The following is a 17,176-nucleotide window of genomic DNA, read 5'->3' on the forward strand; positions in this document are numbered from 1 at the left end:
ACTTAACTCAGGTATAAACCCAGGTGGTCTAATCCACAGCCTACCTGCTATTCTGAATATCTGTGTGAACCTAAAACATAATATTGTTCATGAAGGTATATGTCTTATTTTTACAATAGCTTCATTTTAAATATTTAATAGCAAAACAATCATAGTATTTGGGGAGAATACTAATTTTTGCTTTCCAGGTCTCTGGTATATCACTACAATTTAAATTTAAAAAGAAAAAGGTAATACCTTGAAACCTCTAAATCTCTATTATTCTTCTAAGCTTGATTGTGTGAATCAGTTATTACACTTACATGTGTGTAATTCTTATTCTAAATCTTAAACATTTTGCAATTTGAACTCTGCAGCATGTGATAGTGAATGAAATAAAACTGCACAAATTTTGCAATGGAAGTTACAGACATTATTTCCATTTACACTTGGTATGAATGTCAGTGTTTTCTAGCAGTTTTTCCTGTTTGAAGCAAGGAAGACATTTCAAATCAATAATTTTGCTGTCAGTAACAGGTTGTAGAACGTGAATACAAGCAATGAGAGAATGGTAAACATGAGGTATGTATGTTTCTGAGATTGGGATTATTAAGTTTTTAGAGCTGAAGGAGATTTTAGAAAGCATCTCTTCATCTTTACATTTTACAAATAACGATACCAAATGCTCACTGGAAAAATCCAAAATAGAACTTATTCCAGGGTTCTTTCCCCATATAGTAGTAACAGAATCAAGACTGGTCTTTGCTATCATAGATTTTCTGAATAAGATAATATAGTCAGCCAATCTTTTAATGTGGAAAGAAAAAGAAAAAAAAGTCAGAGGTGATAACTGGGAAAACAAAACAAAACAAAAAAATATATATATATTTACATTTTAAAGTATATATACATATATATATTTTAAAGGCAAATCCAGAAAAAAAGAATTAATTTTCATAGTAGAGATTACTGTAGGAAACCACTATTTCTACAGCAAAAAGCTAAAAGAGGCTTCCCTGGTGGCGTAGTGGTTGAGAATCTGCCTGCCAATGCAGGGGACACGGGTTCGAGCCCTGGTCTGAGAAGATCCCACATGCCGCGGAGCAACTAGGCCCGTGAGCCACAACTACTGAGCCTGCGCGTCTGGAGCTTGTGCTCCGCAACAAGAGAGGCTGCGATAGTGAGAGGCCCGCACACCGCGATGAAGAGGGGCCCCCGCTCGCCGCAACTACAGAAAGCCCTCGCACAGAAACGAAGACCCGACACAGCCAAAAATAAAATAAATTAATTTACAAAAAAAAAGCTAAAAGAATATAAAGGTGTTATATAGACTTCCAAAATATCATTTGCAGGGGAAAGACCACTATTTCCCAAAGAAGTGTTGAACACAATTCTAGTATGTCTTGAAAAACTGTTCCATTCTCAAAAAGTTTTGGAAACACTAAACTAAATAAAGTTCAACAGGCTCCACAACTGTAACACTATTCACATTTTTAATATGTTAATATGCTCTAGTATACTGTTAATCTCCATAAGGAGAGATACATTATATACCACTTTCCAAATTTATTTGACCACATAAAAATCTCTTAACATCATACCTATTATAAAATTTCCCTGAGAAGTGCTAAACTTAGGAACAAAACTTAGGAAATACTGGGAGCGATCGTTTGTAGGAAAAAAAAGACTAAAGACTCATAGCTAGGGACTTCCCTGGTGGCGCAGTGGTTAGGAATCTGCCTGCCAATGCGGGAGACACAGGTTCGAGTCCTGGTCTGGGAGGATCCCACGTCCCGTGGAGCAACTAAGCCCGTGCACCACAACTACTGACCCTGAGCTCTAGAGCCCATGAGCCACAGCTACTGGGCCCCTGCACTAGGACTACTAAAGCCTGCACGCCTAGAGCCTGTGCTCTGCAGCAAGAGAGGCCACTGCAATGAGAAGCCTGCCCATCAAAGCAAAGAGCGGCCCCCACTCGCCGCAACTAGAAAGGACCCGCGCACAGCAACGAGGACACAGGGCAGCCAAAAATAAAAAATTAATTCATTAATTAACTTATTAAAAAAAGACTCATAGCTGATCAAAAATTTAAATAAAGCAACATAAAAGAACTACTGTAAAAACTAGTAAAATCTTACTCTATTACATGCATACTACTGTTCTAAAATGTCCTTAAATAACCACACTTATGCAGTATATGAAAAAGTGGAAGTCAGTCATTGTGAGTGCTCCTGATAAACTAACCACTGTTGATATTAGGGGGTCCTGAGTTTAACCCACTAGTTCTCACACATTAACTTGTTCCAGTTCCAATTAGAACTATCTGCCAGAGGACCACTTTCATGGAAGAAGCAGGAGAAAGGAAATAGGGCACATAAACTATACTCTTAGGGGGGAAATTAAGAAAGCAAAAAAGGCATAATAAAGACTTAAGAAAACCTCTAAATTCTGCCCTTCTAGTGGCAGAAACCCCTCTTCTTGTGAAGGCTTCCCTATCCCCTTCTGCGTGTGATTCTGGTGACGCTGCCTATTTAGTGTCCCAATCCCAAAACGGACATGAAATACAGACCTGGCCAATCATAGTCCTCACTTTCCTAGTCACAATGATTGGCCCAAAGATGGACCTGTGAGCCAAGCCAGGTGAAGAAGCAACCTGGAATTTTATATACAAATGCCATGAAAAAGAAAATCTCTCCTCTGGATTCACTAGTTGGGTACGGAAAACCTGACTGCCTATTACTATAATCTCCTAACCTGCACCCTCCCTGCCCCAATTCTGGCTACATGAAGGAAGTCAGCATGCAACAAACTGAAAAATCAAAGCACTAAAACGGAGAATAAGTGTCCATCATTACAGTAATCCCCTGGACACACTGCTTGAGTATCTAAAGTCAGTTCCTCCTCTATACTCTATGTAAATTAATAAATTCCCCTTTTCACTTAAGGTAATTGTGAGCTGGGTATCTGTCGTCTGCAATCTAATCCACGTATATAACTCAAGAAACAGTTGTATCTCAAAAGAACTCGTAAAGATTAAAAAGATAATACCAAATGAAAGTGAGAATACTAATTACAATTAGTACAAACTTGTCTTCCAAAAAGGGTGTAATTTCTATCAAAAATTTTAAACGCAGATACTGTTGACCCCAAAATTCTATTTATAGTAATTTAACTTATATTTTTTTAAAAACTCACAAATATGCAATAATAAATGTACAATGTTATTATCTGCAACATTTGTCACATGAAAAATAAGAAACCGCTATGGACATCAATTGAGGACGGACTAAATATAGCATAACTTATGATGCAATACAATAGAGCCATTACAAAGAAAGATGTGTATCTATATGAATTAATTATTAAATGCCAAGGAGTATAATGTAGTGGTTAAGAGCTTACACTCTAGTAACAGACTACATGGGTTCAACTTACAGTTTGGCCTTTTATCAGCTTGGCTTCTTACTGCAGTAATTTGAGCAAATTACTTAATCTCTCTCTGCTACAATTTCTTCAAATGTAAAATGGTGATACTATTATGAGGATTAAATAAATTAATAGGTTCTATGGCAGGCTCTAGAAAATTATTTCACACTTGGTAAGCTCATGATAAACTCTGTATTATCATTTTCACTAATATGAAAAGTTGCCCAAGGTATGATGTTAAAAGAAGAATATGTATGAGCAAAGATCACAAACTCAAATACCTATGAGGTGAGGCAGATAACAAATAGGTTAAGTGGGAATCGTGGCAAACTGGAGAATACATGCCCTATCTCAAACCACTCTAATCAACTACTGTCCTGTGGGAAAGAGGTTGCAGTGTTGCTGAATCTTAAAAAGCTAAAAGTACGGGTTAATATAAAATGTCATTTTTTAATGTTAGAAACATACTTTTTTGTAAAGACACAGTATGGGCCTAATGAACATGTGTACTGGTCAGTTATGGCCTGTAGTCTGCCACTGACTGCCACAAAAAGGCAGCTCCAGTAGATTAGAAACTAGAAGCGGGGAAGGGAACACGTGTGTAAAGTCACAACTGAAAAGAAAACACTATAGAGAACTATACTACCACACTCCACAATAAAAGATATTCAGAACAGAATATAGAAATGTAATTGCTCAGAGTGCAGTCAGACCTGTGATCGAATTCTGGCAAGGCCACTGGTGTAATCTTGAGCAAGCTACCTACTTCTCAGGCGGTGTAAACGGAATAATATATTACCTTATAAAGGTTGTAAGGATAAAATAACATGGGCAAAGTGCTAAGCACAAATAGAACATATTTATGCCATATATATGTATGTATACATATAAACTCGACAGATGTTAGCTATAATTACTTAAACCTGAATAAAATAATTAAATTATGTTTAATATTTTCTATCTTAGAAAGCAGGAAATGTGTAATGGTTTAAAAATCTGTGTCAAAAATGGCTTAACGTGAAAACGGTTTTGGTGCTTATACTTATCTACAACAAAAATAAAATATAGAAGCACTTTATTCCTTGAAATGCAACATAAACGAAGCATGATTTGTCAACATCTAACTTGACTAAACAGTGTGTTCATGTTAGTGCTAAAATACAAGCTCCAAGAGGATAAGGACTGTGTCTGTTTTATTCACTATTGTATCCCTCACTTTAGCACAGAGCCTGGCACACAGTAGGTGTTGATTATTGAAAACATTATTTCCTTTCTCCCTCACATTAACTATGTAAGGTAAGCATAATTTCCTCCATTCAACGCTAAGGAAACTGAGGTAAAATGTGGTTAAGTGTCTTGAAAGTAGTAGAAGATGTAGAACTTTTGACTCATATTTTATGCTACTTTGACCTTCAGAATTAACCTTCAAAATAACCTTCAGCATTTTCAGAATATTTTACCTATAATTTCAATTTTTCATTTTTTAAGATGACAGTTTAAAAAATTACTCTAAAATAATCCTCATACAAATTATGCCCATCAACTAAGAATACATATACAAATTAATTAGAAAATAGATAAGAAAATACATAAAGAAATACATAAGGGAAATATAAAAAATATATATAAAATATTAAATTTGATAGTATAAAATATCTCAAATAGACATCATTGATATCAACCTATTACCAGTAATAAATATACAGAAAAATACTAAACCCCACTCCATCTACCCTGAACTGTCTTTTTAGTAATAATTGCGAAGTTCTAGTTTATCTAAATGTTTCTCAGTAGCTGCTTCCTAAACTACTAAATGTCACACCATACAATTTTTTTTAAACATCTTCTATGCAAATACTTCATTAATAGGTACTATGACAGAAAGGCACAGAAGAAGTGAAGAACACCTGTTTCAAGAACTTTATCTACTTTAAAGAAGATGCTTATATATGAAGCTATTAGCAAAATATGCCAAAACAGCATACGAAGAGGAAACGAAGATTATTGAGTATACAGTTAACCCTTGAACCAGAGGAGTTTGAACTGTACGGGTCCACTTTCACCCAGGATTTTTTGCAGTAAGTACTATAGTACTACACAATCCAAGGTTGGTTGAATCAACATATAAGGAACCTTGGATAGGGGAGAATCACAGCTATGGAGGACCAATTACAAAGTTAAACTCGGGTTTTGGACTGTGGGGGGTGGGGGACGGGGGGTTGGCAACCCTACACCCCCCACCACCCCACTGTTCAAGAGTCAACTGTATAATCCAAGTTAGACATACATGGTAGGCATTTTCACATACATTATTTCAGTTATTTTTTTAAATTTATTTATTTATTTGGTTGCACCGGGTCTTAGTTGCAGCAGGTGGGCTCCTTAGTTGTGGCAGGTGGGCTCCTTAGTTGCGGCTTGCCAGCTCCTCAGTTGCAGCTCGCCAGCTCCTTAATTGTGGCGCCTGGGCTCCTTAGTTGTGGCATGCGAACTTTTAGCTGTGGCATGCATGTGAGATCTAGTTCCCTATCAGGGATCGAACCTGGGCTCTCTGCATTGGGAGCACAGAGTCTTAACCACTGCACCACCAGGGAAGTCCCGTTTTTTTTGTTGTTGTTGGTTTTTTTGTTTGTTTTTTGTTTTAATATTTATTTATTTGGCTGCGTCAGGTCTCAGTTGCGGCGCGTGGGCTCTCTAGTTGTGGTGTGCCGGCTCTAGAGCTGCAGGGCATGTGGGATCTTAGTTGCCCGACTAGGGATCGAACCTGTGTTCCCTGCACTGGAAGGCGGATTCTTAACCACTGGAAGTCCCCTCAGTTCTTAACAACTCTGTGAAGTAAGCTTTGCCATCTTCATTTTGGAGAAGGAAATTGAAATTCATAGAGGTTAAATGACTTTCGAAAATAAAGGGCATATCAGGATCTGAGATCTGAAATACAAGTCTAACTCCAAAGTCTTTTTTTTTTTCTTTAAACTACATCTTGCAGTCTCCCACATGTACATGATTACAGGATGTAGCAACATTTATAAACACTAAAGGAAAAGAAAGACATCATTGTAGAGAATAATTCCCAGGAAAGATTTTGTTGTGGAAATGAAGTGTGAGCTGAGTCTGAAATTAAGTATAAAACTGAAACTACTGTTAATTTTGTGATTAATACCACAAAAATTTCTAAATGAAAAAAAAATCTAAATATTTTCCCTTCGGTTTATACTGACTAGACCTAATCGCTGAAATTTTTCATCCTTTCTTCCATTTCTTATCCTCTTTTTTTTTTTGCGGTTCGCGGGCCTCTCACTGTTGTGGCCTCTCCCATTGCGGAGCACAGGCTCCGGACGCGCAGGCTCAGCGGCCATGGCTCACGGGCCCAGCCGCTCCGCGGCATGTGGGATCTTCCCGGACCGGGGCACGAACCCGTGTCCCCTGCATCGGCAGGCGGACTCTCAACCACTGTGCCACCAAAGAAGCCCTCCTCTTGCATTTTTAATGTATAATCTACCCCTCCCCATAATCATTCCCATTATAAAGCCAAAAAAAAAAAAAAACACCTAAGCCTGATATCCTATATTTCTCTTTCTGGCTGGTCAAGATACTAAAGGATAGAAACCTATATTGCCATATGAGCCTCCTTCATGCTAGTGGTGAGAAAAGCTGAGAGAAAGAGTTAAATAATACTGCTCAAAGTTACAGGACGTTACTGGCCAAACTAGCATTAGATAGAGTCTTCTAGAGTTCTTTCTGTGGCCCTGTGCTCCTTAATTTTTTCTCACCAAAGTACCAATAACAGAAGAACAATGAGGTCTGTAGTTATACAATGGGTTCACTTGAAATTTCTTTGAAGTTTGATTTTGTCTAAAAGCTCCTTTACAATTCTATATTCATGCCTAATTTACTCATGCTTACTGTAATATTAAAGTGGTTTAAATTATATACTCTAAGTAAAATTGATACTTCAAGAATTATTATGTTTGTTCCCATAGCTTAGATTCTAAGGCTTAGAATCCTTAGAGTATCCCTTAAACACAATGTCATGTAACCCAACTTGAGAAGCAGGGCACAAATTGCGTAAAGTTCCTTCCACCTGCTCCTTTATTTGTCAAATCAGGACATTTTTGAAAGCATAGTAAATTTAATTCCATTCTTTCAAAATGTATACGTACTGGCAAAACTATTGTAAAAGTTGTTGGAGTTGTTTATTTTAATTACAATACATTCAAGAAGTTCTACTTACTTAGTTTAAATCAATTAAGTACAAACTCACTTATGAACTCACTAAACAACCTGGATGGAATTTCTACATCACAATACCTCATTAGACATCTGCTTTTCGGGGAGGTCGCTCAAAAATTAAGTAAGGTTTCATGCTATTCATATTAAATACAGATCCAATTACTTTTTATTTTTAACATCTTTATTAGAGTATAATTGCTTTACAATCATTTGTTACGTTTCTGCTTTATAACAAAGTGAATCAGCTATACATATCCATATATCCCCATATCTCCTCCCTCTTGCATCTCCCTCCCACCCTCCCTATCCCACCCCTCCAGGTGGTCACAAAGCACTGAGAGATCCAACTACTTTTAAACAGGTTAAATAATCTTTTCTTCTTCCTTGGTATTCATCTTCTCTGCCCAGAGGTGAAGGAAGAAACCCCTTGTGGTTTAATTTTTTTTTTTTAGGATTTTTTTTTAACATCTCACATTCCAAATATGCTTAGTTCTTCAATCCTATTTACAGGTGCAAAGTACAGACTTTATCTATTTTACTCACTGTATCAAAAAAGCACCCTATTCATCTTAACCAGGAATCTCTCACCAGTAAGAGAAAAACAGATTCATTCATCATTTCCTCCCCAATAACATACTGCTGATTCTCCACGACATACCTTAAAGTCAAACAGTCATATGTACCTTGAATATAGTTAAAACTCTTAACTATGTTTACATACTACTAGTTTATAAAGTCTTTGGTCAGTGGTGATAGTATTAAATGTATTCAATAGAAGTTAATGTAATGATTTCTTACTTTAATCACTAATACACTGCTTCCAACCAAAAATTCATGAAAGAACGACCTAGTTTGAGAAATAGGCTTCTTTTTAATAACAGTCATATAGATCAATATTGGTATGTTTGCCAGTACACACAATTCCATTTCACAGGATATAGGTTTTGTTTGCAATAGTGATTTGCCTTACTTAATGACAACATCTATTCTCAAAAGACATATCTATATATCTTTATCAATAAATGGGCTTTTCAGAAAATAATATTGACACACATAATGCACAAGGATAAGCATGAGGAATGAAATAAACGACTGAACAATTCCAGAGTCAAATGATTATTACCTCCTTAGCTTAGAACTTGTTTTTTTAATATTTTGAATGGCTTTATTTATAAATGACTGAAATACTCCCTACATGTAACTAATATTTTTCCTTTCTAGTTTACAATTAGTCTTTTATCCAATCTTTATTATCTAGTTTTATATATGTCTAATAACTCTTCCTGATTACAAATCTACAATTTAGTGCAATAAAATGTAAATTACTAGAGCAAAAACATGATTTTAAAATGCCCTTTCCTAAAAATTTGTATCTTTTTCTCTTCCATGCCACTGTTAGTGAATATTTAGGTAATGGATTATCATCTTTAGCTAAGTGCTTTGGTATACCAAACATTAGCAGTGGTTAGCTAATATGATATTTAATAACCAACGAAACATAATCTATCCCACTCTGTATCACAAACATATATGTATTGATTATTTTCCTGATGTTTCCATGGAACTTATAGTGGTAGAAGTAGTGTGCTCCCTTGATAAACAGCTTCTTTAGAAATAGACAAAAACAGGTGAAAAATGACACATTTGATACAGTGAGCCTTCTGTGTACTTGTTAAGACTTTAAGTATAATTACTACTGAAGTTGTAAAAAAATAATAAAAATTCCTACATCTGCCCCACATCTTCTTTCTAGTTTCAAAGCAACAGATATTTGTTTATTTGCCTCATGTTATTCATCACATTGTCTTTAGTCTGTTAAAAATAGTAATAGGGCTTCCCTGGTGGCGCAGTGGTTGAGAGTCCGCCTGCCGATGCACGGGACACGGGTTCGTGCTCCAGTCCGGGAAGATCCCACATGCCGCGGAGCGGCAGGGCCCATAAGCCATGGCCGCTGAGCCTGCGCGTCCGGAGCCTGTGCTCCCCAACAGTGAGAGGCCCGCGTACCACAAAAAAAAAAAAAAAATAGTAATAGAAGTAAAGAACATTAGATACAGATGCATTAAAAACTAGAGCTTAAGGCTTTCCCTGGTGGCGCAGTGGTTGAGAATCTGCCTGCTAATGCAGGGAACACGGGTTCGAGCCCTGGTATGGGAGGATCCCACATGCCGCGGAGCAACTAGGCCCATGAGCCACAACTACTGAGCCTGCGCGTCTGGAGCCTGTTCTCCGCAACAAGAGACGCCGCGATAGTGAGAGGCCCGCGCACCGCGATGAAGAGTGGCCCCCACTTGCCACAACTAGAGAAAGCCCTCGCACAGAAACGAAGACGCAACACAGCAAAAGTAAATAAATTAATTAATAAACTCCTACCCCTCAACATCTTCTTAAAAAAAAAAAAACCCTAGAGCTTAGATCACTAAAGACCATATAACTTTCATTTCTAACAAATCAACATAAAACAGTTACTAACAAAGGTATTGTTTTTAGAGATCGACGATAATCTTCAACATAAAATGTTTCCATGAAAATCTATGTAAATGTTTCCATTTTCCTGAACAAAACGATAATATAACTATAATATCCATATTACATTAAGTATCATACTCTGATTTCCAAGTTCTGAATGATTCAAGATAGTAATACAAAAAAGAAATGCCTTTGCTAAATATTTTCCTACCATATTCTTTCAAAATTCTAACAGTTAATTCATTTTTTACGGTTTCAATAGACTGCGTACCACATTTGCCAAATTCATAGCTGAGATAAAGATTACAAAAACACCTAGAAGATGAAAAGTTTCAAAGTGGTATAAAATCTATCTTTCAAGACATAATCAAAGATGTCACAAAGAAATCAAAGATTTTAGAAATGACAACACAATTTACCAAAATACTAACATATTGTAAAATGTGTGCATTTCCTCTAAAATATGTAAAACCTCTAAAACCTCTAAGTTTTCCTCTAAAACCTCTGTAAAACAGACTTAGATAAAATACTTAAAATCACTATTATGAAACATGGAGAGGATATTTTATAAAACAAGCCTTCCACTTTTAAGAAAGCCACAAATTATAACTCACAAAATCAAGGTTTTAGGTGTGGCCTCAAATTCAATTTTCTTAAGTATGAAATCATAGTACTTAAGTTCAGTAAAGAATAATTTTACATAGTACAACTGCAGTACTTGAAAGTTCTACAAGACAAAATTGTGCAACATGGCCTTATTTCTGTAGGTCTTCTTTGTGTGTACAAAATCACATGGAATGTTAAGACCATAAATATTAAGTTGTTTGTAGTAAAATCCACTATTCAGACTGGGGACTGGTGCTCTTTCCTATGATTCTTCTCCACATTTCCAGGCTCTATCATAGCAGACAATACTTATATCACTAACTTTAAGTAGAAACCTCTCAGTTATTTCTGACTTCAAATATCCATTTTATCACCAAATTCTATTGTCCTCTGTTACCACTTCTCTGTTGCAACTTCCTTTTCATTCCTTCACCTAATCCTTATTCCTGACCCTAGACTTCTCCCCCTAAACTACTGTACCTCATTCTCATGAGATAGTTTCCCTAGATTGTCTTTAATTCCACTGCCAAAGTTATCTTCTCTCATTGACATTCTGCTCGTGCCACCTACCTATCCTACCTGGGCATTCCAGGGCCTTTGCATTACATTTTTTTTTTCTGCAAGAGCCTCACTCTCAGCAACATATTCATTTATAAGGTTGCCACTGACTTTCAACTCCCCTTTAAAATGTCAGTTTCTTCTTAGCCCTGCTAAATGTACCAAATTATCCCTTCAGGTAATCACATTTGCTCCTAATCCATCTGAGTATGGAATACCTTTTATATTTAGCTCTCAATCACACAAGTAATTTATTTAGACAATTTTAGCACAGTGATGACATACACTGTTTCTTTAGTTGTTTGCATACCAATGTCATCCCTATTGGACTGCAGAGACACAGATAAGGGCTGCATCTTTCAAAGCATTCTGTACAACAGCTATCTACAATGTCACTTAACCCAGGTGGGATGATTCACTAAATAAAACTATTATAGAAAGCTTAAGTAAAAAAATTTTTTTAATCTCTATGGTTTAACTTTAAAACATCTATGACCTTTCATTTCCATGGACAGTTGACATACTTTGGTTTCTATTAAGCTTCATTCTCACTACTCTAATAATTTTCAAAGCACAGCTAGAATTTAAAGTGCAAGTTGAGGGTTGATATAGGGCATATACTTTTACACCCCGCAATTAGATTCTTTGAAAATCAGCAATGTCAACTCCAAGATTTCTGAGTTACAACTGAATCTTCACACAAGGCAAGAACTTCAGCACCAAAAGAAAAGAACAGCGCATCTTGTAATGGGGGGGCGGGGGAGGGTCCCTTCCCTGCAACTGGTTTAGACTAGTTTCTCTATCGCAGGGGCTTTCAATTAGGAAAATTCAATAAATCACCATTAACATCTGGAAACAATATCAGAGAAAGGCGACCCAGCTACTTAAAAGACAGGAAGGGGTACCATGGAAATCTTTTTCATAAAACTCAGCAGCCAAATTAAGCTTTGCATTTTTTATTTTACCAAGAGAGATTTTTTTCTACCTAATAATAAAAGCAAGTCTCATTCAATTCAGTTCCTTCTGGAGCACCGTCTCAACCTGTCAGAATTTGACAAGGGAAAAAAATTTAAAAGTGTGTGTGTGTGTGTGTGTGTGTGTGTGTGTGTGTGTGTGTTGTGGGGGCGGGAGGTGGGAGGAGAACACCAGGATTCCCGTCTACCTCGCTTCGTTTTCCGAAATCAGCAAGTCCTGGATTTCCTTCACTCCGAACTAAGCCCTCAGGTTCCAAATATAGTTCTTTAACCCCCACCTCGCCACTCAATTACACAGAAACCTTACCAACTACAGAACCACAGCAGAAACCCCTACAAATCGGCTTGCTATTCATCTCGGAAGTCATGCCCTGCAGCAACTGCCTGTCGCCGAACTGAGGGATGTTACCCAAATACAGCGCAACGGAATCAGACATGCAGAGCACACACGGCTTCCGCGAGGGAGGGAAACGCGACCCGGGAAAAGTGCGCTCCTCAGAAGCCTCGGGACCATCCGGGCGGGGGGCGGGGGGTGGTCCCCGAAGGGAGGGGAACAGAGGAGCCAGAGTGGGGGACTCCTTCCCTCTCAAGTAAAAAGGGCTGGATCCCTGGCCGCAGATAACAGTCTGTCCCTCTAAGAAAACGAAGAGGCGGGCAGAGGGCCCTTTGCTTGGGAAGGAGGAATGCAAACACTTTCCGAGGTCCGGGTGCAAGCCGATCCCCCACCTCCCGGGGGAGACGAGGGGTGTCCCGTGAGTGGCTGAGGGGATTCCCGGCTCGCGAGGGGCAGCTGGAGGCGGAGCAGAGTTTCGCCTAACGAACATCCGTGTCGGCTCCGGCCGGTGCCCCGCGAAAGCACGCCTAGAGCAGAGCGGGGCCGCCCGGGTGGGGGGAAGGGAGAGGAGGAAGGGGGTGGAAATGGGATTCCCCCCTCTCTGGGACCAGCAGTAGCGGAGGAAGCGCGCGGGCCAGCCGAGAGCGGCGTGCTCCAGCCTGCGGAGCCGGGATCCCGCCGCCTGCGCTGGCAGCAAGGAGCCCCGCAGCGGCCGCCGCACCGGCCCCTCTGTCCCCAGGGCCCCAGGACTTCGGCTGCGAAGGCAGTGGGACCCGACATCCCACGGGGTCGGCCCCAGCTCCCGGGGGACCCCGCGAGAACACCCCAACCTCCAGCAGTTCTCAACGGTTGTAAAACGTCCGCCCCCCCCCCCAGTCCCCTTCCTCAGCCTTCCCTCCTCCCGAGGCCACAGAGAAGGGTCACCACAGGCGAGAAGCCTGAGGCAAGCCGGGGACAGCAGCCGCGGCGGACCTGGACCTCCTCCCCCGGTTACCTGTGAGGACTCCGACTCGGATTTGATGGTCGTGGTTAGTTAAGATCATTCCCTCGGTCGCCATGTTTCCCAGCGCAGTCACCGCACTGACGGGAGCCGGGAAAAGCCAGAGCCCGGAGCGCGCGGGCCGGGAGCGCGCTCGCCTCGGAAAGCGCGAGAGCGCCTGGGAAGCGCGAGGCAAGCGCGAGGCAAGCGCGAGGCGAGCGCTCGGCGGCCTGTGCGAGTGAGAGGCCGGGCCCCGAGGGCGCGAGTCCGAGGGGGGAAGTAGGCGGAGTCAGGGCGCGCGACCCCGAGTCCGGGTCCGAGACAGCGAGCTGCGGGTGGGTTAAGCGGTGGCTGCTGAGGGAGAGCGCGCGGAGGCGTAGGAACGAGGCGAGAGAGACTCCTGTCGCTTTGCGGAGCGCGAGACCCAGGGCCGCTGGACGGCAGGAGACTGAGGGGAAAGGAGAGCACAAGCTCGGGAGGTCGCGGGGGCGGACTCGGGGACAGGGGCGGAGCTACACCGCGAATCGTGGAACTCGTGGCGAGTGAGGGGAGGAGTAAGAGCTCGGTTCCGAGTGCTGGGAGCGGGAAGGAGCCGGCGCAGCCCGAGCAGAACCGGCGAACGCTCCTGGGCGCGCGAGTAGCGCGGGATTGGTTGGGAGAACGCGGGTGCGCGCGAGACGTGAACGCTGCCTCAGCCGAGCTCCAGACAGAAGCAATCTCCTGCCGAGCCCGGCGTGTGTCAGCTACTCCGGGCGGCTGTTGGGGCGGCAAAGCAGCTCTCCCGAGGGGAAGAGGAAAGGCTCCAGGGACCCTGGAGGTGCCTTAGAAAGCTGCGTGGGTGGCAGAACCGCAGCTGCTGTGACAGCCCGCGGTTGGCGAGGAAGGAGGTATCCTATCCTGCCTTATCTTCCCGCTTGCCGCCCTACCGTAGGATTTCCCAAGTCCAAGGTCCAAGTCTGTACCTTCAGGAGGATCCTCACTAGCGAAGCTTAGGAGCCTGCGGCAGAGCATCTTGAGGAGAGATAGCTGGCTTCTCTTTCTCCCGCTGTCGCATGGTTTTGTGGCATCAGGCTTCTTCGCTAAAGGCTCTGCTTTTAGGTGAAAAGCACCAATCTTAGAGAATGAGATTAGAGAATGTACCTCCCCCCTGAGCCACAATCACAAACCTGGTAATAGAACCCCAGTGGTGGCAATTTTCATTTCAGTATTTGTGGGATATGAGGTTACCATGAAAATAGCTTTTGTTGCCACTTACCTTCATGTGTCTTTCATAAAGTGTGATATGAATCACCTGTGGCTATTTCACATGGGTTTCTTAGTTCCTTTCTAGCCCTTTCAACTAATGAATAAAAAACATTATATACACACACATGTATATGTATTTTTTTTCTCAGCTTTGGTAAAACCGGGAAGCGTAAAAATGAAAAGCAAAATGTCAAAAAAATGTATAATCATTTGTATACAATTAAAATCTCAGTTTGATGGTTGTGTTTTATTGTGCCAACTAGAACGTGGACTTACTCTCTAACTGAAGATTCACATTGTTATGTATTTCATTTTAAATAATGGGAGTACAAAGGAGATGATGGGTGGAATTGAGGTGGGAGAAAATTAATTAGTAAAATTTCTTTTGAGTATGTGTATTGCTAGTATTTTTGACAGTGGATTTAAAATTGAAGCCAGATCATGAACCCACCTCCTATAATAATCTATCACCATAGAGCCTGGGAGCCAATGGATTCTTAACTAGTTTCAAATGAGAGATATATATGTGAAAGTATGTTTTCTTTATTTCAAACTAAAGTTGAGAAAATGGTTGGTTACATTGCCTTTCTATCTTTATTCCCTCTAGCGCCCCCAAATTTGAAATGATTTTTAAATGTCTTGAATTTTCAGAGAGAGAAATTCTAATTCTGCCCACTATAGGTTCTGTAAACGTAAATGAATTGGGGTCTTTTTCTTTATCGTTTATATAAGCTGGTAGATAAGCACCCTTTCAATTTAGAATATTCCGTTATTATTCATGGAAAGAAACTGGCACTTTTGTTTCACAAATAACAGAAAACAAGGGACTTTCTGTATCTATAAAAGCAGCAGTGGTGAAATTCATTAAAATTTTCATTCGGGACTTCCCTGATGGCGCAGTGGTTAAGAATCTGCCTGCCAATTCAGGGGACACGGGTTCGAGCCCAGGTCCGGTAAGATCCCACATGCTCGCAGAGCAACTAAGGCCGTGCGCCACAACTACTGAGCCTGCGCTCTAGAGCCCGCGAGCCACAGCTACTGAAGCCCGCATGCTGCAACTACTGAAGCCTGTGCTCCGCAACGAGAAGTCACCGCAGTGAGAAGCCCACGCACCGCAACGAAGAGTAGCCCCCACTCACCGCAACTAGAGAAAGCCCGCGCGCAGCAACGAAGACCCAATGCAGCCAAAAATAAATAAATAAATAATAAATTTATAAAAAAAATTTTAATTGGGAAGGGTGAAGATGAATTAAGCCTTTTAAAGTATATGGAGGTTAGTTTGTTAAACCTGCTAAAATTGCTGAAAAGAAGTAATGTTAATAGAATTAAACTGGACAATTATAATAGATGCTTGTCTTTCAACAATTTTCCTCAAGTATATTCATCTTAGCTTAATTTAGGAAGCTCTAAGAAAATTTACACAGGAAAAGCCTAGTGACCTTGCTGTCTAGTGGGACTTTTTGTTTTACTGCTGGTTATTGAATGAATATTGCAATATCCACATGCTTTTTAACTCCTGTTACCATGTGACATTTCTTCAGAATTCATCTGGGAATCAAGTGTTACAACAAAGAAAACTTTCTGGAAAGTAGGAAGAGAGTAGCATTTCCAAAGATTGATAAATGTCTCAGGAACATATATGGGGGGGGGGAGAAAGTGGAAAAGTTCAGAGTTTGTATATAAAGCATTAGAAGTGCCCAGGGATTTATTCTCTCCATTCCTGAGATATTAATAATGAAAATTGAGTTTACACTGAGAACACAAAAGATGGGTAAACACTTGGCTGTCATAATGACTTTCATTATAAAGATGAAAGTTTATCAGTAGAAGTGAATTACTGAATGAAGGACAGTTGAGTTTTTCTGGTACTGGTATATTTACATTTAGTCCTCCTAGTACTTTAGTTTTCCTGTGGTTAATCACACTTTCAATATAAATAAGGCAAAAGTTTACTGGCTTTTCTGGGGTTAGACGCTCCTCATTAGCACTAGATGTAAGCAAGAACAAATTTGGTAATGCATTATTCTTCCACTAAGGCTTACTCTACTCTTGCCTCTTTCCCGATTGGCTAATAGCCACAACTGAGTGGATTACAAATGGGTGCAAGAAACATTTTGAATATACTTAATGCCACTGAATAGTACACTTTAAAATGATTAAAATGGTAAATTTTGTTTGGTGTAGTTAGCACAATTTTTTAAAAACTGGATGTAAGGTGAAGCTCTGGTTGATTTTAACATAGTATTTTCCCCAAAGGAAGGGTGATAGAGTTAAGATGAACTTTTGACTGACTGAATCAGGCAAGGTATTAGTTCCTAGGGCTGCCATAACTAAGTACAACAAACTCAGTGACTTAAAACAACAGAAATTTATTCTCTCATG

The 17,176-nt window shown here is 40.3% G+C and overlaps 1 protein-coding gene across 4 annotated transcripts in view; it reads right to left on the reverse strand.

Moving 5' to 3' along the window:
* GPHN (gephyrin) overlaps positions 1–13,977 on the reverse strand; it is a 618,453-nt gene extending 604,476 nt beyond the window's left edge. For all 4 annotated transcript variants that reach the window (XM_082854448.1, XM_082854450.1, XM_082854447.1 and 1 more), the window contains exon 1: positions 13,565–13,977. In XM_082854448.1, coding sequence (XP_082710574.1) covers positions 13,565–13,628 — 64 coding nt within the window. In that variant the 5' untranslated portion in view covers positions 13,629–13,977. The remainder of the gene's footprint in view (positions 1–13,564) is intronic.
* Between the last annotated feature and the right edge of the window lie 3,199 nt (positions 13,978–17,176).

The sequence above is a fragment of the Leucopleurus acutus genome (assembly GCF_964270905.1).
Source record: "Leucopleurus acutus genome assembly, chromosome: 1".
NCBI classification, from domain to species: Eukaryota; Metazoa; Chordata; class Mammalia; order Artiodactyla; family Delphinidae; genus Leucopleurus; species Leucopleurus acutus.